General features: G+C 54.9%; 7 protein-coding genes across 7 annotated transcripts; 3 read left to right on the top strand and 4 right to left on the bottom strand.

Moving 5' to 3' along the window:
* Positions 1-266: 266 nt before the first annotated feature.
* On the bottom strand, positions 267-939 carry J4E93_007241 (uncharacterized protein; the record flags this gene model as incomplete). The annotated part of the gene is made up of 2 exons (XM_049345151.1): positions 267-665; positions 715-939. 2 exons carry the CDS (start codon positions 937-939, stop codon positions 267-269), a joined length of 624 nt encoding a protein of 207 aa, XP_049197381.1.
* A 1,998-nt stretch (positions 940-2,937) lies between these two features.
* Positions 2,938-6,178, top strand: J4E93_007240 (putative NRPS-like protein biosynthetic cluster; the record flags this gene model as incomplete). Its single annotated transcript, XM_049345150.1, has 2 exons — positions 2,938-4,146; positions 4,196-6,178. The coding sequence occupies 2 exons, from the start codon at positions 2,938-2,940 to the stop codon at positions 6,176-6,178; spliced, it is 3,192 nt and encodes a 1,063-aa protein (XP_049197380.1).
* Positions 6,179-7,861: 1,683 nt separating this feature from the next.
* Positions 7,862-9,793, top strand: MFS1_2 (MFS sugar transporter; the record flags this gene model as incomplete). The annotated part of the gene is made up of 3 exons (XM_049345149.1): positions 7,862-8,152; positions 8,278-8,657; positions 8,716-9,793. 3 exons carry the CDS (start codon positions 7,862-7,864, stop codon positions 9,791-9,793), a joined length of 1,749 nt encoding a protein of 582 aa, XP_049197379.1.
* A 398-nt stretch (positions 9,794-10,191) lies between these two features.
* On the top strand, positions 10,192-12,489 carry J4E93_007238 (uncharacterized protein; the record flags this gene model as incomplete). Its single annotated transcript, XM_049345148.1, has 2 exons — positions 10,192-10,230; positions 10,564-12,489. 2 exons carry the CDS (start codon positions 10,192-10,194, stop codon positions 12,487-12,489), a joined length of 1,965 nt encoding a protein of 654 aa, XP_049197378.1.
* Positions 12,490-12,901: 412 nt separating this feature from the next.
* J4E93_007237 (uncharacterized protein) lies at positions 12,902-15,644 on the bottom strand (the record flags this gene model as incomplete). Its single annotated transcript, XM_049345147.1, has 2 exons — positions 12,902-14,706; positions 14,771-15,644. 2 exons carry the CDS (start codon positions 15,642-15,644, stop codon positions 12,902-12,904), a joined length of 2,679 nt encoding a protein of 892 aa, XP_049197377.1.
* Positions 15,645-16,449: 805 nt separating this feature from the next.
* On the bottom strand, positions 16,450-17,485 carry J4E93_007236 (putative secondary metabolism biosynthetic enzyme; the record flags this gene model as incomplete). The annotated part of the gene is made up of 2 exons (XM_049345146.1): positions 16,450-17,111; positions 17,224-17,485. The coding sequence occupies 2 exons, from the start codon at positions 17,483-17,485 to the stop codon at positions 16,450-16,452; spliced, it is 924 nt and encodes a 307-aa protein (XP_049197376.1).
* Positions 17,486-17,862: 377 nt separating this feature from the next.
* On the bottom strand, positions 17,863-18,743 carry J4E93_007235 (uncharacterized protein; the record flags this gene model as incomplete). The annotated part of the gene is made up of 3 exons (XM_049345145.1): positions 17,863-18,467; positions 18,518-18,665; positions 18,714-18,743. 3 exons carry the CDS (start codon positions 18,741-18,743, stop codon positions 17,863-17,865), a joined length of 783 nt encoding a protein of 260 aa, XP_049197375.1.
* Positions 18,744-18,818: the final 75 nt, after the last annotated feature.

Below are 18,818 nucleotides of genomic sequence, written 5' to 3'. Positions count from 1 at the left end.
CGGTATTGGTAGTATTGGGTATTACAAGTCGTGTGTCCTTTCATAACATCGCATTAAGTATCCTCCTAAACTCCCGTCATCTCTCCTCAGCCGCCGTGAACAAATAGATAGCAGTGCAAGCAATGTGACACCAACGTCAAAGCGCTGGGTACGTTATGCCGTAACTCCCGATATGTGGTATCGCCATGCGAGTATCCGTGACGCGAATCCATCCTCATTACCGTCCAACTGGGACCGGCCCGCAATCCATCTAGAGTATTGCCAGCTTACAAGGCGAAGCCGAAGAGGGCGAAAAGACCACCGGCAAGGGCAGGTGCGCCGTACATGGCGTTGCGGACGGCAGCACCCTCGGTGGGGGTAGAGGAGGCTCCGCTGGCGGCGGCATCGCCGGTGTTGTCTGGAGAAGAGCCGCTGTTGGTGGCCGAGGGGCTGCCAGAGGAAGCGGCACCTGAAGATGTGGCGGCGCCGTCGAACTTCTGGGTACCGCACTCGGCGTCACGGGCCTGCTCGCACTCGAACCGGGCAGCAGCGTCGGAACCGCTGGCGGTGACACACTGGTCGTACCAGTAACGGCACATCTGGCCCTCGACGGACTGCTCGTAGTTCCCCAGCGCAGAGGTGATGTCAGTCTCGTTCCTGCACTTGCAGTCGAACTCAAGCGTTTGCTAGGCATGTGTTAGCGGAAGGATTGCACGTGGCCGTGGGTACACCAACAGAATTGCAGTTGTTGCCCTGGCTGGCGACGGAGGACTGGCCACCGCAGGCGGAGACGCAAGTGTTCTGGTTGGCGTTGCACCACGCCTGCTTGTCGTCCTGGGGCACTGTGCCGGGGTCGACGCTGCAGCATGGGATGGGGGTGTTGTAGCTGCCAGTCGAGTTCTGCGCAGAGGCGAGGCCGGCGAAAGCCGAGGCGGCGACGATGATGGAAGAGTAGAGCATTGTTGTGGATGGGGCAGAGAATATCAATGCCTGCGCGGTACAGAGTCAGCGGGAGATCGGCAGCGGTGGAGCGGGCGCGGATTGGGGCTTGGGAGGAGCAGTGAAGAGGGCAATGGGCGCACTATATGGAGGGGGGCTTCGGGCGCAGCACAGGTGGGACTTACAGCGTGATTTAATGCTGGTTTGGGTGAACGGATAGAAGAGGCGGGTGTTGCTGGGGAGGGCAGGAATATATGCTGCCGCGCACGGGCTGGGCAAACAGCGCTAGCCGGCCGTGCTTGCCTCTAGCAGCTAGGGCAATTGCACCTCGAGATACGCTCAGACGCGATCAAAAGCTACCTGGGCGACTGATGCGAAAGCCGCCCGCTAGCAAATTGCTCATTTGCAGCGCCGTTGGGGCAAGGCCGAACATCCGGACGCTGTTGCGCGCGCCGGGCACGCAGCAGCAGCCTCGCGAGCAGCCATCGTCAGCGTCGCCGTGTGTGTTTCAGGCGACGACTGACGCCAAACCCGTCACGCCTCGGATAGAGCCCCCAGCCAGGCCCGCCGTGGTTGGCTGCGCGACATACCGCCCCGCGCCGATGTGTTGACCTGCTTGGCTCACGACAAAGGAACATGGTCGCAGGTCAACGCGCCTGTGCATCGCCTTCGCTGTGCAAACCCCATCGCCTGACGCGCACGGGGCTGCTCAGCGACGGTCAAGCATCGTCTGGCGGGCCGAGCTCCACTCCTCACCAGCGGCCGCCCAAAAACAACGGGCGCCTTGCACCATGCTCACCGCACCCTCGACGTCGCACAGTTTCAGATGCCATCGCATGTCGCAGCAGGCCCGGCGGCTCTCGAGCAGCAGAAACATGCGGCATAGCCACAGCAAACACGGCTGCCGTCGCTCGAGAATGCCGGATCCTGACTTCCGGCTGCGACTACCTAGCGTATTGCCTTGCTGGGTGGCCCGCATATGCTCACTTCCTCGGGCCGCACAGACGAACGACGTATCCACCGGCCCAATGCATGTGGGCAGTCGGCACCACCAATCACGGCCCTTGCCAAATCTGCCTTAAAAGACGCACCATGTTCCTCGTGAAGCTATTCGCATTGCCACACACCGCCGCGCTGCTAGCTGCACCTTTTCCCCACCTCTGTCCCAAAACATTGTCTTGGTTGCGCCGCGTCGGATATAAGCCCGTTGGGCGGAGGGCGGAGAGGCGCTGGATGCGTCCAATGCTCCAAGCTTGTCAGACATGCCATACATGGTGCCGCATTCTACATATGAGGCACGGTACGCCGTCTGGACGTCGCCAGCAGTGAACACTCGCCGTACAGTATTGCAACAACTCAACATCCGTGACACGTCGATAGACACTAGTCACTGGGTCGAGCATTGAGGCGTCGCCATTGCCCGCATTCGCTACCCCAGAAACACGATAGTCACTGTGGCGTTGCCAGTACACGGTAACACCTGTCGTAAGCCGATTACGCGGGTGTGCGACGCTCTCCAGCCGTTGTCGCACGCAGAACATTCTCGAGCCTCTTTTAGCCGTCTCGTGACGCCGTCTGCCATCATGACCCCCTCGCGGGACCGTACTCACTGCATCCGATGCGATCGAGTGGCGGCTCGCTTTGGAAGGCTGCATTCGGTTGGGCATGACCTGGTTGAACGCATGGTTCGTGCACGCAGCAGCTGACCTATCGTCCCAGAGCTTACAGGAAATCAAACACCTGCTGCCATCGTGAGGGTTTGTGTGCAGCCTCATCTTTCCATCAGATATAGTCGCATGTGTGTTGTACATGCAGTAGCTTGCCCAAGGAGCAGCTGCAGGGTCGCTACTGCCTTTGCAGCCAAGATGATGTCACGACTAATGGCGCTTGCATTGTCGCTGTCACTGTGGCCGCAAACATTGCACACGCCACTTGAAGCTGACGCATTCACAATCCAGTCGCACAGGCTATTGGTCCAGATAGTCCTGTTTACCTGGGCATTTCGTTATGCGCCCCAAAATGCAGAACAACTACTTCGTCTGCACGCTCGGCCAAGCGGCAGCCCTGAACACCAATCCGAAATCCTACCGAAACATTAGCGAGTTCCTCAGTCAGCAATCCCAGCATCATCCATTACTCCCAGCTGTTGGCTTTCCTATACCACGACCCAACCAGCGGGAATGGGACTACCGCGTCCTCTCGTTTGCAGACGTTGACCAGGGCACCAACGTCTTCGCCTCGCGCCTCACAACTTGCCTTGGCACATCTCGCAAGCTAGCGACTGTAGCCCTGTTGTGCCACAGCTCTCCGGAATTCCTCTTCACTTGGCTGGGTCTGATCAGACTAGGGTACTCCGTCCTTCTGATAGCACCACAATGCCAGCCAGCAGCCATCCTGCATCTCTGCACAGCGTGCGAGGTTACTGACTTCTTCTACGATGTTGCCCATACTGAACGGGCCCAGCAGACCGAGACGCTGGCAAAAGAACAAGGTACGCTGGGGCTACAAGTGACGCTGTTACCACTGAGTGGTGCAGAAGACGTTCTCGATGTGATCCAGACCCCACTAGAGAGTAGCGTCGAACCTCTTCACGTAGATGAAGGATCCATTGCGTACTTACACCACACGTCTGGAACCTCGTCAGGCCTGCCAAAACCGATCCCGCAATCCCATCGTGCGGCTATTGGCGTGCTTCCGCATCTCCCCAAGATTCCTGCCCTAGCATCCTTCACTACAACGCCCCTTTATCATGGCGGCATCGCGGATCTCTTCCGGTGCTGGACGAGCAATGCTATGATCTGGCTCTTCCCGGGCAAAGATGTACCAATCACAGCACGCAACATCTGCGAATGCCTGGATGTGGCCAAGACGTACGCGGCGACGGAAGGTTTACCCAAAGTCAAATACTTCTCATCCGTACCCTATGTACTTCAAATGATGGAGGCCGACGAGAAGGGTCTGCAGCTGCTCCAAGACATGGATATTGTGGGCGTTGGAGGCGCTGCATTGCCAGCAGAAGTGGGCGACCGATTAGTAAAGAGCCGTGTTAATCTCATCTCCCGATTTGGGAGTGCAGAGTGTGGCTTCATTCTGTCTTCATATCGCGATTTCGCCGCCGACGACGATTGGCAATATCTGCGGAACTACAACCCACCGAAATTGGTAGAGTTCGAGAAGCGCGAAGGGGACCTAGCCGAGCTTATTATCAAGCCCGGATGGCCACATATGGTACCTTGCAGGATCTTATACGACAAGACGACCGGCTGACTTGGAACAGGCCAAACAAAACCGACCGGACGGATCTTTTGCAACTGCCGACTTGTTTGCAGCACATCCGACCATTAAGGACGCATGGTTGTACCATTCGCGAGCAGATTCGCAACTCACACTGATAACCGGAAAGAAATTCGATCCGGCGCCCCTGGAAGACGCTATTGCGACTTCTCCTTATCTCGACGATGTGCTGATATTTGGCAATAACAGACCCTTCCCAGGTGCTCTTCTCCTGCGATCAAAACAGTCAAGTAACATGTCAGACCAAGAGCTCCTAGGCGCCGTTAGGATACAAGTCGAGAAGCTAAACAGCGAAAGCCAGGACCATGCAAGGATATCGTTTGACATGCTCGTTCCGCTACCCCACCAAGATCAGCCACTCGAGAAGAGCAGTAAAGGAACCATTATCCGGAGAGCGGCAGAGGCCCGGTTTGAAGACGCTATTAACAGCGCGTATGGCTCACAAGATTCCGACTCGTCACTTGAAGTAAGCGACGACGACGTGCCCCAGCATCTAATCGGCCTCATTCAGAGTATGACGGGTCAGACGGCGGAACTGAACAAAGACATAGATCTCTTTTCCTACGGTGTCGACTCAATCGCATGCATGCAGTTGAGGACACGTTTGAGACGCTTGATTCCCAATTTTGAAGGTCAGCTCCCGATGAGCGTCGTTGAGGACTGCGGTACCGTGCGACGATTGACAGACTATGTCTTACGGAAGAGGCATGGACAGAGCGACTCCGGTGGTGAGGACGAAGAGAAGCTGATGTTAGACCTGGTGAAGCAGTATGGCTCGTTCACGGCTTCAACACTGCGTACCGCTACCAATGGCTCCGTTGCGAAGAGGGGAGTTGACGAAGTGGTAGTACTAACGGGAGCGACCGGCGCGTTGGGAGCACACGTTTTAGACCTGTTGCAGAAAAGATCGGATGTTGAGGCTGTTTACTGTCTTGTCAGAGGAGCAGATGAGCATGCAGCAAGAGAACGTGTCAGTAAAGCATTGGAGCAGCGTGGACTAGTTAGCTTGTTGACCCCAGGAGCCGCGGATGGTAAAATCAAAGTCATACCGTCTCAGCTGAGCGAAGAACGTCTGGGACTGGATGAAGACGTATACGAGTACCTCGCCGAGAACGCGACTTCAATCATCCACGTCGCCTGGACTGTCAACTTCCGCCTGAAGTTGCGCAGTTTTGAGAAAGATAACATCGCCGGTGTGCGAAACCTGCTCGATCTTGCCCTCAAGTCACAGCGATCACAACCTCCGCGTTTTACGTACTGCTCTTCTACTGCAGCCATTATGAACGGCACCCTCGACGCGTCTGGTCAGCTACCCGAGGTGGTGTCATCTGAGCCCTCATCAGCATCTCCATTGGGTTATTCGCGTTCGAAGTGGGTCGCAGAGCACATCTGCCTTGAAGCGCATAATCGGACGAATCTTCGCGGATGTATAGCAGTAGTCCGTGTTGGACAACTCGCTGGGGATTCCACATCAGGGGTATGGAACACAAAGGAGGCATGGCCCATGATGTTGAGTACCGCGAGACTCATCAAGTGCTTACCTGATCTCGGTGATGAGCCTCTAGATTGGCTGCCAGTCGACGTTGCGGCGAAAGCGTTCCTTGAAGCTGCCGGTCCTCGCAAGGAACATGGGGAAATGCCAGTGTTCCATGTATTGAACCCGCACCACGAACCAAGCTGGACTCAGATGTTGCAGTGGCTTCAGAAGGAAGATCAGTTTGAGATAGTTTCGCCCAAAGAATGGGTAGAGCGTCTAGAACAGGCTGGTGACTCGGATCATTCTGCGCTGAAGCTGTTGGGGCTTTGGAAGGAATCGTACGGCCGCGAACTGACAGAGAAGACCGCGCGACCACAGTTCTCAACGACAAAGACGAGCGAGTCTGTACAGGCGCTGAGGAATGTCGAGCCGCTGGACAAGGAGTATGTCGAGAGAATATGGAACTGGATCCAGGAAAATGTCAAGTAGAATCGTCCACGGGCGAAATCAGGAACGCTGGGCCTGAACGGATTCACATTACCTGCCGTCGCCGCGGAGTAAGCTTAGAACACCATCAGGCATCCAACATAGACCAGGCTAGAGAATTACATGGCGACTTCAACACGTCAATCGGTCCTTTCTCTGCTTCCCCGTGCGATATGACTCGAACGTTACGCCTGCAGCATGACATGTGTGGTGTGACGTGCCTGCCAAACGATCAAGTGCTTAGCCGCGTCAAAGTGCATGCAGATGTCGTGTATGGTAACCACGACTGAACATGAAGGCTGATAGCAAGATCCAATGACCGTGTAGGAAATGGTAAGCCAACACTATGCGTGGCTGATAGGAACTCTCAAGAGAATACACTCGCGAAACCTACGTGCGCTCTGTGTGCAAGAACAAACAACGTAGTAGCAATAGCCTAAATCATCCTACCGTCCTACCAAGCCAGCCACCATGACACAAATCTACAGCCCGCAGTGAGGATGCGTCATGTCCTCCCGTCGCATTCTCGTAAGCGACAAGGGAGCGCCAACTCTTCCACCCCGAACCCCCGATCTGTCGCCAAGCTTTTCTCGAATGCGAGTCACACGAGCTTGGCGGTGGACGGGACGGGTTAGCACTTTTTGGACTAGATCCACCACGGTGAAATTTAACCGGTAGGGGTGGACGGAATTCTAGGCAGCTGCATCCTGTTGCAAGTGTGGTAACGAGGGTTGCGGACGAAAGCTGAGAGCGGTCACCGCTGTGCAGATACCTAGGTAGAGCGCGCTTTCAGTCGATGTGGGATGGGGCTGAGATGAGCTGCGTGAGTGCGCACAAAGGGAATGATGCACTGCGCCATAATCGCAACACATGTGAGAAACATGCTCGTTCATGTCAGAACATCATCGCATGAACTGCATCGAAAATAAGTCGGCGCGCGCGGACTCCGGCATCCAAATAAAAGCTTGATGCAAACGGACACTAGCTAAGCCGCAAGATCGCTGCAACGGCGCGAAGCTTCGTGACCATGTTTCTAGACTCGAATCCAGGTCTTCGGTTCCCGACGGCCCCTGCGATGCAGTGACAGGTGCAAATCGCAAAGTCATCGAGTCACCGGTGTGAAGGAATGGGCGTCTGGGGGCGCCATGTTGGGGGTTCAGGCGGCCAGTGAGAAGGCGGATGACTCTGTGAGGGTGTTTGACGCGGACGAAATGTGGTGGCATGCTGCGATGGAAGCAGAGAGTCATCTCGGTGCACAGATGCCAGATACGATGTATGCGAGGGAGAATGGACCCCCCCGAGACCCACTGGTACCAAGCTTTGTCCGGCAGCTAATTCTAGCGCCTTCGCAGCACGGAACGGGGGACGAAAGATTGTCTGCCTTCCATTTGGCAAGGAAAATGTCGGTTCCCTTGATTCCTTCAGCCCTAACTCCGCTCTCGTTACTTACCTCCTTTCTGGGGCCTGCAGAGTCAGGTAGTATATAGAGGCTGTGCTTTCCGCCCCCGTGGTGGTTCTTGCCTGCCTATCTACCAACGAGTCTTCCGCTGCTTGTGTTTACTTACTCCTCGCACATCGACGAGCTAGGCGATTGTTGTTTGCTTCCTTGGCGACTCCCGGACTTGCATTACGACCACTCTCTTCTACCATCGCATATACACGACACGCTCACTCTGTGCCTTGCCCATGAGCGCAAACCAGCTCCGCCCGTCCAGCATGACGGATTCTGAGAAAACCGCTGCGCCCAGCGTCCAAGCTACCGTTACCGACGAGAAGAAGGGTGCTGTCGAAACCGTTGCTCCTGCTGCTGGTGTAGCTGTGGATGCTGCCCAGCCCATCGTTGTAGAGAAGACTTCGCGACCCAACTCAACAGCCGAACCAACATCAGACGACGACGACAACTTTGAGTACCCCACAAAATGGAGGCTCACTGCGATTACCGTGGCACTTTGTCTAAGTGTCTTCTGCATGGCGTTGGTAAGTTGCTTACTTCTGTAATCCCCGGTTCCACGGCTTTGGTACGCCGTTGATCGACAGCGGCTACACCTGTCAAACCAACCCATGAGATCTGCACGTGAGTACGCGCTAACGCCTCTGTTTAGGATAACACAATCATCGCAACAGCTATTCCTCGTATTACAGATCAGTTCAAAGCGCTCAACGATGTAGGCTGGTATGGGTCGTCGTATCTACTGACTACATGCGCGACACAACTCATCTACGGAAAGTTCTACACCTACTACTCCATCAAATGGGTATACCTCATCGCGCTCTTCATCTTCGAACTCGGCTCGCTTATCTGCGGTGTCGCGCCAAACTCGACTGCCCTCATCATCGGACGCGCTGTCGCTGGTGTCGGAGCAGCTGGTATCTTCTCCGGAGCCATCTTGATCATCTCGGTCACCGTACCGCTGCGCAGTCGCCCTACTTACATGGGACTCATTGGAGGCATGTATGGTATTGCGTCTGTTGCTGGCCCACTGTAAGTTGTGGAGAAGACGTTTGGATCTAAGATCGACATGGACTAATGTTTGCTTTAGCATGGGCGGAGCTTTCACAGACCATTTGACTTGGCGATGGTGCTTCTACATCAACCTTCCCTTTGGTGCCGTTACCGCTGCCTTCATCATCCCCTTTCTCAGCGTCAAGCGTCGTGGCAAGAAGATCACGGCTACATGGCAACAGCAGCTTCAGAAGTTCGATCTTCCCGGGACCGCGTGTTTCTTGCCGGCTATCATCTGTTTGTTGCTGGCGCTTCAATGGGGTGGTAGCAAGTACGAGTGGAACAGCGGACGTATCATCGCGCTCTTCGTCATCTTCTTTGTCCTCATCTGTGGATTCATCACTATTCAGTGGTGGAAGCAGGAGGATGCTACCGTCCCTCCTCGTGTGTTCCTCAACCGCAATGTCTGGGGCAGCGCGTGGTTTGGTGCCATGTTGGGCGCGTCCTTCTTCCTCATCGTTTACTACCTTCCCATCTGGTTCCAGGCGATCAAGGGCGCGTCTGCAACCAAATCCGGTATCATGAACCTCCCCGCCATTCTGGGACTTGTCATCATCTCGATGCTTGCCGGTGGTGCCGTCACAGCTCTGGGCTACTACACTCCGTTCATGCTCACGTCGTCCATCCTGATGGCAATTGGTGCCGGACTTTTGTCAACGCTGGAAGTCAACAGCGGCTCGCCGCAGTGGATCGGCTACCAGTTCATCTTCGGTGCCGGTGTCGGTTTCGGTATGCAGCAGACCCTTGTAGCTGTTCAAACAGTCTTGCCGGCCGACGACATCCCCATTGGTACCGCGATCATGATGTTCACCCAGACGCTCGGCGGTGCTCTCTTCATCTCGGTCGGCCAGAACGTCTTCACCAACCAGCTCATCAAGAACCTCGCCAGCATCGTGCCCGATCTCGATGCGAGCATCGTCCTCCGTACAGGCGCAACCGAGCTCAAGAACGCCATCGACCCCGAGTACCTCGGCGGCGTACTAACGGCCTACAATCTGACTCTTACCCAGACATTCTACGTGTCAGTTGCTTGCGGTGCCATGTCGATTGTCGGCGCGGTGTTCGTAGAGTGGAAGTCGATGAAGGGCAAGCAGATCACCATGGCTGCTGCTTGAACGAGTCCCAAGACCGGGGACTTTATTTCGACCTTATGTGATGTCTTCTTGGGCGTCTGAATGCATGTTTTGTATGATACCCTTTTCCAGCGGCATGTTAGCACCAGCATCTTGCAGCGAGCGCGGCGTTTGTCTTCTGGCATATACATTGTAATAGACGAGTGATGAATGGGAGGAGTGATAGACACGGCACTTTGCTTTTTGGCCTGATGTGCTGGCAAAGGCATGACGACTCTTCGCTCTTAGAAACCTGTAATTGAATAGATCAACACAATTGCATTAAACTCTTGGCCCGGTCGTTTCACAGCCACCAGCCACACCCCGAGGGCTTGTCGAGCCGGTCCCACCCGCCGTGACGTCAGCCCGTTTGTCGTGGTTCGACTCTTTTGGGACGTCACATGCAAGTCCCTTTCCCACCCAGGACGGCCGAGAAGAAAGTGTGTGGAGCCGGCAGCTGACAGGGGCGAATCAACGCAAAGGGCGGCTGGAGAGTGGGTGCTGGATTGGTCGCGCGGGCGGTTGGTGTTCAACGTCGTCAGGCTTTAGGCTGATGCTTAGCAAGGCTTGTTTTTTGCAGGGTCAAGCCTCCCACTGGCGATCAACACTCATCCTGCGCTGCGCCCGCCTTCGATTGCGCGTTCGGCGCTTCTTTTCCCAGCCTTGCATATTCTGCTGACGCCCGCCCACGCCATGCGCCTGCAGACTGCGCTGCTCCTGCGACGATATACACTTGACATCCACTGCTAGCTGGCCTCTGCCGCGCGCCACAGTTCCGTTGCGCCGAGACGCGACAACAGCCGGCAGAGCCCGCACGACCCGACGTCTTACAGACAGAGCCACCGTCGCGCATCGCGGCCATGGCAGAGGAGAAGGAACCGAGGCCTGAAGCCGCGCAGAACGGGCATGCGCCGGTCGTGCCGGAGAAGGAGGGCGGGATGGACGGCGCTGAGAGCGAGCCCCCAAAGCCGCAGAAGACGGATACGTCCGGCAGCAAGAAGAAGGGCCCGGAAGGAGGCTTCGACGACACGCCCATACCGCGCGCGCCGCCCGGCTATACCGTCAAGTTCACCCTCCACCGCGCCAACAACCTCCCGCTCGCCGACATCAATACGCTCAGCGCCGATCCCTTCATCATGGCGCAGCTGTACACCGGCCTGCCCACGCGACACAAGGAAGACCCGCCGTTGACGCTGCGAACGCCGACAATCCGCCAGAGCACCGATCCCGTGTGGGACTGCGAGTGGGTGGTCGCCAATGTGCCCTCGTCCGGCTTCAACCTCAAGTGCCGCATATACGACGAAGACCCGGCAGACCACGACGACCGCCTCGGCAACGTGCACGTTACCGTTCCCTCCATAAACGAGAACTGGGGAGGCATACACGACCAGACATACCCGATCAAGAAGCGCATGGTGAGCAAGCGGGCCTATGCGCTGCGTGCCATGGCTGTGTGTTTCGGCAAGGCGCATCACATGAACGGCACGCTGAACGTGAGCGTGCAAGTGCTAGGCAGGACCGAGGATGAAAATGGGGGGCGCGCGTATACGATTGGACCGCAGTTCTGGATACGGCACTACTCGCCGCTCTTGGGACGCTTGCTCGGCCAGAAAGAGCCCAACAACGATGGCCGGGTGTCGCGCAGGAACGGCAAGCAGAAGCCCGAGAAGTACAACTTCCAGTCGAATCAGATGCAGATGCGCGGTCCGGTTCCCGAAGCCATGTACCATCGCTACGTCGAGTTCAAGCCTTTCGTTAAGAGCATGTTCACCGCTAAGGGCGTGCGAGGATTCGTCTTATCCAAGGCACTGCACCACCAGCATGCGCGCGTATACAACTTCGATCACGCCACAGAGTTCAAGGTTCTGCCTGCGCCTTGCAAGGAGTTCACGCAAAAGTTCCTCGAACTAGTCCACTACGATCAGGGTGGGAGAATCTTCACCTACGTCTTGACCCTCGATGCGCTCTTCCGATTTACAGAGACTGGTAAAGAATTCGGCATCGACATGCTGAGCAAGCATACCATGCACAGCGATGTGGCAGCTTACGTAGCATTTTCCGGTGAGTTCTTCATCAGAAGACTAAAGCACAAGGACCGCAAGCCTCCGGATGAAGGCGGGAACAACACATCCCACCCGCCAGGCGACATCGACGGCGGACCCCCCAAGGAAAGCCCAAACAAAGACCCAGCCTACTACGAACTCGTCATCGACAACGACTCTGGCACATACCGCCCCAATGCCAAACTCCTCCCTCAGCTCAAAGAATTCATGTCTCAGAACCTGCCTGGCCTACACATCCGCACCCTCGACTGCCAAGGCGACGCCGAGAAGATGGAAGCCATGAAGTCCGAACAGCGCGAGCGCAAGAAGAGGGAGGGCCAAGCTGTGGTCTACACTCAGATCAGCAGAAGCAGCAGTATGAGTAGTAGCGACGAAGAGGAACTGGATCGTCTAGAGAGTGAAGGTCAAATGGCGCCCAAGCATCTCAGACACCAGGTGCAACGGGAGGCCGAGGCGAGAGTCGATGCATTGAAATTCCATGCCAAGGAATACCGCCCGAGTAATAACCACGAGGGGTGGAGGGGCGATGGCCATCCCGCTAGAGCCGATGACGGGGAAGTGGACAAGATGAGGCAGGAGAACGGAGATGAACCGGTGGCATCGCACGAGAGCACACAATCTGGTGCTAAGAGCTAACCTGCATACTCGACTAACGTCTATTCCTTTTCGTCCATCTGTCATCATCACGCCTTGTACATGGTTTCCTTGATACGTTTCCCAGCATATCATCTTCTTGCACTCGAGCTTCTGCTACCTTAGTGTTTTCTTTTTTCGTTGTGCTTTCTTGAATTGCATCTTGTCCGAGTTGAAAACGCTTGCAGCTGAAGAGAGCCAGAGAGAGAGGGAGGAAACATTACATACACGGACACTCTCTCTACCCCGAGATACCCGCCATCCTATATTCCTGTAGTAGAAGAGCTTAATTTCCTGATATTATCAAATTACTTGTTATCATTGTAACGAATGCTTTTCCGTCTTTGTTGAACACTACGCATGAGCCCTGCCAACCGTGAAGACTCTACATTGGTTCACCCCAACCACGCGTTGTTCACACCCACTCTGGCACCTCAACCTCCGGCTTACTAACTCCAAACCTCACCGCCTTGGCATAATACTCCAACAGCGCTTCCCCTTCTTGTCTCCCCCTCTCAAACTCCTTCCTCAATCTCTCCCTCCCCTCCCCAAATAACCACACCTGCTCCCCGCCAGCACCCATCCGTTTTCTCATTCCGCGACTGTAATCGAGCGCGTGTCGGACTTCTCGGCGGTCTGTGGCCTTGGCTTTGAGTGCGATGTAGGCGGTTAGGTTGAGGAGGACGGCCAGGTCGAGAGGCGTTGTCAGGGTTGTTGGAGTGGTGGATGCTGAGGCGGAGGAGGTAGTAGAGGTCGATGTCGAGGTGGAGCTTGATGCGGTAGACGAGGGATATTGGGGCAGATCATGGCCGGTTTCGCTTCTTAGGGCAAGGAAGACGCCGGTTGTCAAGGCGGCGTGGATGTAGGTTAGTGGGAACTTGTTTGTGGCTGTGTGCAGTTCGAGGCTGCTTTCCAGGGCGCTGGATAGTGGGGTCCAGACTTGGAGTGGGGGAGCGCGGGAGCTGTTGGTGTTGGTGTTGCTGCTGGTGCGTTTGGGCATGGAAGAGGACAGGGTTTTGAGGACCCAGAGATGAGCGTTCGCCCATTGTTGGGGTGCATTCCAGTTGGTTTGTTCAGACGCGTTGTTCAAGCTCGTTTCGAGTAGACCGGGATATGCAAAGAAGTAGTCTCTTATCGCGCGGTGGGTGTAGCTTATCCTCAGGCTCTCGGTACTGGCGTGTTGATCGGGTGGTGTGGTGTCGAAGATGGTCAACATTCCTTTACACCGCTGTTGGGTGAGGGTCTGCATGTCTTCGACTCTCTTACTTATCTCGACTGCTGTCAAGGGCCGTACATCTGCGGCTAGTGTTGCTGACGTCTCGGCTGTGAAGGCAAAGGAGAAAGGCAGGATGGCCGGGCATATGTCTTGATGTGAGAGGAGGGCGTGCAGTTTTCCAACTGCTTCGACGTCCTCTGGAGCCATTTTGCTGAGCATGTGGGCGAGCAGATCGTCCAGGAGATAGGGAAGCCCCTCCGCGCGATCTTTCAGGACGAGGAAATCAGAGTCGGGCTCTAGACTTTCGAAGAGAAATGTGGTGGCGAGTTTCAGCCACAGGAACACTCCTGAGCTCTTTTCAGCGAGCATCCCGACGATGTGTTCTTCCTCTTGGCCGTCCATCTTCCCTCTTAGCGAATGCAACTTTGGTTCCTCGCCGAACGTTCTGATCAGGTAAGTTTGTATATCATCTCTCGTGTATTCCTCCAGTACCATCCTAGGCTTATTCTCAAACGCCGAATAGAAGACTGGTGAGCTCCGGGCTGAAAGCAGGAACTTGACGTTGTCTCTCCGCGAAGTGCTGAACACGAGGTCCATCAATTCCTTCGGATAGTCATCCGTCTCATCCAGCCCATCAATCATGAAGAGAAACTTCTTGTTCGCATCGCCGACCAAGCTCTCAAACGCTGCTTTGAGTTCCGGAAAAGTGAACTCGTGTAGGCCGCCAGCGTAAGATTGGAATGCATTCCAGCGATCGGAGAACAGGTTCTGCACAATGACCCCGTCTTCTTCCAGGGGCCCAAATATCATGTCCTGTAAGCTTTCGTAGATTATGGCTCGCAATAGACCAATGGAACTCTTCTGCAGCTCTGTCCCATTGTTCCAAAGAAAGAACCCAGACGTGATGCCGGGTTTCTGACCAGACCACGCCTCGAGATGTGGGAACAAGAGTGGATTGCGGAAGAGATATTTCATCAGAGTGGTTTTCCCTGAGCCCGGTTTACCTGGAGCCGTTGTAAGAAGACATCCAGGGATCGAAAGACGGGATAGTAAGAGATGAAGACGCACCGGTGAGCCAATATATTTCTTCGCCCCTCGTATTAGTAAACCACTCCAGCAAACCGCCAACCTGTCTCGAGCCGTCTCCCATCACCCACTCGAACCCTAAATCGACGGAACTATCGATGCTATTCATCCTTTCGTCCATCTCCTCGAACCACAGCCTCTCGAAGATGGTAGCGCGGAAGTACGCTTCCTTCTCCGCCTGGATGAGCGCATCAACCTGTTTGGAAAACTCCTCTACATCCTTCTTCTTGCTGCTTTTCCAATCATTGCTGTGGATCATATCGAGGGTTTGGTTCTGCCACTTTTCCCAATGCTTCGTGTGCACGCCTTCGTCGCCGCTGAACAGAGCGAGACCAGTCTCAATGGATTGATCCAGATACTGGCGCATAGCGAGCAGTAAACTCGTCTCAATGTCGCGACGAAGGGCACGGTACTTCTTCTTTGTACCTGTCACATTGGCCTTCTTCCACACGCCGTTCAATAATGCTTCGCGCGCAGTGGGCCATCGCGGGTCACCAAACTTTCCCTTCTCTTGCGCAGCAATTAGCGCGTCGATGAATGAAGCTGTCAATTCTTTGACTAGCTCAGCATGCTTCAGCAATTGCAGCGCTGCCTCGCTAAGTTTCTTGGCTGCTTTTGCGCTCTTTGCTGATTTTTCGTCGTACAGCTCTTTGAGCTCAGAGTTGTCAATTAGGTCGGTCAGGCGATAGAGATTGTGTATGATATCTTGTAGGAAGGCTGCATTTTCCACGAGCGGTGTTGTCGAAGGTGAGCTAGGCTGGAAGATGGGATGGTCTTTGCGTAATGCGTTGATGGAGAAGTCGATAGTTTGGATGAGCGCACTTGCAAGGCCGACCGCCGGTATGGGGCGCAACATACTGTGGAATTGCTTTTTCGCGGCACAGCAAAAGCCTAGTCGCGACGTCTGAGCCTTGTGACCCTTTTGATATGCGAAGCGCATGTCTGCTGCGCCCCTAAGGCGTATGCGCACAGACCAAGTTCACTGAGGGCCTAATCCAGGGTGCGGGCGTTTCAAAGTTCAGCGCACGTCGATCTTGCCGACACCACGACCTCCCGCGGTCGTCTCAGGACCGAGGTACTAAGGTCAGACCGTATGGTGCCTTCGCTACGACGACGTCGGGTTGGAACGGTCTTACCTGCCTAGCTATGATGCCACGTTGCCGACTCGACGGCTTCAGCCTGATATTGCGTAATATCGCAGATGCGTAAGAACGCCGCGCCAGCAGTCCGAGGTTGAGAAGGCTCTGTGCTCTTCAATGGCACCAGAAGTTTGAGACTGAGCCGGACGCTTCTGACATGGTAAAGATAGACTGGATCTGCATGGGTTGACGTTTGCCTTGCGCCTACTTCCTCCGTCCTGCCCGGCGCAGTCGTCCCTCACCACAGTGGACCGCTAATCATGACGTTCAACAAGAGTTTCACCTCTTTCTCTTCAGTAGTCCAGCATGGACAAACCATCGATATGGATTTTGGCACTGCCGTTGGTGTCGTTTTCTCGATGTCTTTGCTAGAACTCACATTGTGCTAACAACATCGACTGTCACGGGGGATACCTCTGGAATCCATAACAGATCCACCTCTAAACACACAACCCTCTTGTCATCTTCCATGCTCTACTTTAGCCAATAGCGTTGGCGTCGAATCTCTCTTCTGGCATAAGCTTATGCTTTTCTACCCAAATCCTTCCGCCACGCAAACTCCTCCCTAAACCCCAACAACTCCTTCATCTTCGCATTACAAACCGGACTCTCCCTACCCCTCAACCCGGCCAACACTTCCGTCTCAGGACAAGCCTTCCTCAACCATTCCCCACTGCTCCCTTCTTCCTCCGGCACCGTAATCTCATCATTGACCGCATTAAAAATCTGGAACCCCAACCCATCCGTCTTCAAACAACACTGCACCATATTCCCCAGATCTCGCGCATCGGTATAACTCCACGCATGCACCTTGAAATCCCGAGGCCGAGTCAAATACGCCGAGAACTTCTTGGCGTGGTTTTCAGGTTCTATAACTGCGGAGATGCGCAGGCAGTAGATGTCTACGCTGGGAAAGCGGCGGGCGAAGGAGGCGGCCGTGGTTTCCATGCAGAGTTTACTGGTGGCGTAGACGTCCATGGGGCTTGTGGGACTGGTTTCTGTGAGGGGAAAGTGCGGGTAGGAGACGTTGCCTTCGGCGTAGGTGATTCCGTAGGTGGTTATGCTGGATGCGAGGATGATCTTCTTGATGCCGAGTTTGCATGCTGCCTCGATGACATTGTAGGAGCTTAGGATGTTGATGCGGTAGGTTTCGTTGTCGGGGAGGCGCATGGGTTGGGGGATGCCTGATGAGTGGGGTCAGTCTTGTCAAAAGTTTGTTGCTGAAGTCAAGTTATCTTTCCTGATTCCCTGCTTATTTGCAGGATGTCTAGAAGTGAGATGGAAAATGATACGTACCAGCGAAATGTACGACTGCATCTGGCGTCTTGACTGGCTCCATAAAGGGTTCACTAATCTTGAAGTGGCAGGACAGACTGTTGAAGGCTTGGGCTCCATCTGTGAGATCGGCCTTTAGAGTGTGTATATTGGGATTGTCCAGAGGCGTTGCATCCACGTTGAGTATCTCGTGGCCGAAGGTAAGCAGCTTTTCAATTACATGGCGTCCTGCGACTCCAGAACCACCTGTAAATACTATTCTCTTGGTTTGTGACGTGGCCATCGCGCAAATGCGTGTGAATCTGTGAGATGGAGCGGTAAATGAGATCCGACGAAGGCGTTTATAAGTATGTAAATAAGGAACAACCAGTCGTAGAATTCATAGTGCTGATCGTCAGGTTTGTTGTTCTTGGGCGGAGCTTCCCCGCTCTAGCTTACGAAGCTCTAACCTTGTTGGCTCTCTTGAGTGCCGATGTGCACGGAGTCTTGATGGCCGAATCTAGTAATAGTGCGCGGACATGCAGTATACTAGTAGCAGAAGACCTGGGACAAACTCATACCGGTATTGGTACATTCATTCATGTCTATCATTCAAGCCTCAGCTACTCAGTGAGCTGGCGCTTTTGATCGTTATGTTCGGTCTTGCACATCAATTCCCCTCTACACAACCTGGGTGCCGTAACCCCTGATCCTGTCGGCAAATGCCCAGCTCTGGTTCTCCAGCTTCACGTTCTCATCGAGATCGACGCCGTCCTTGGTAATGACGGCAATCGAGTACTTGTCCATACTCCTGGCATCCCTGTAGAAGAGAACCTTCATGCACTCCTTGATCTTCTCTACCGCCTGCTCCCTCGTGACGTTCTCCACGGCGGCCTCATCTGGCAATATTGTCCTTAGGATTGGCTGAGCGAGATGTGCACCGAAGCCAGTGGCCAGCGATGGTGATGAAAAGGTGGTACCGAGAAGGTCTGCGCTTGCGAGGAAGGGCTTCTTGTCTCCGTCCATGCCCACGATAAGCAGGTGGTTCCACAATGGATCGAACTTTGAGCGGCGATTGTACATGACTTTGGCGAGGTAGGTGTGGAGGTTCTTGGCGTTCAGCGAGTTTTCGGAGGAGGAGTAGTTCTCGCGGATGTCGAGCGAGTTCAGTAGGCGGTCCAGGTACTGCATGTCGGAAACATCGCCGCCGAAACCCACGACGACCTCGTCATTGAACTTCCGTAGGCGCTTGACGTCGGTGAAGCGAGCGAGGGAGCCGTATGAAGCTACATGTATGGTCAGCCAGACCCTCATTGCCTATAGTAGTGTGCCATACCCAGGTTGTCGGCGGCGATGACTACGCCGTCCTTGAACTTGGCCGCAAGTACTGAGGTACCCGTGACGATCGGGCTCTGGGTGTGCTGGTTGGGGCCGGCAGCGGAGAAGTGCGAAGGGTCGTAGGCGCCGTATACATCGTCTCTGGGCTACGATGCATTAGTACTGTTGCTGTTGGAGGCGGGCGGAAGACATACACGACCCCAAGCTTGCGGCAGGTGGTTCATGGTGGAAGAGGCGACTGAAATGCAGAACTGGAGAGACGGTGTTGTTCGGGATTCGGAGAGAGTGCTATGTCGCAG

The sequence above is a fragment of the Alternaria ventricosa genome (assembly GCF_023758065.1).
Source record: "Alternaria ventricosa strain BMP 2768 chromosome Unknown scaffold_13, whole genome shotgun sequence".
NCBI lineage: Eukaryota > Fungi > Ascomycota > Dothideomycetes > Pleosporales > Pleosporaceae > Alternaria > Alternaria ventricosa.
The sequence above is the reverse complement of the archived record's forward strand: the minus strand, read 5'-3'. Positions and strand labels throughout refer to the sequence as shown.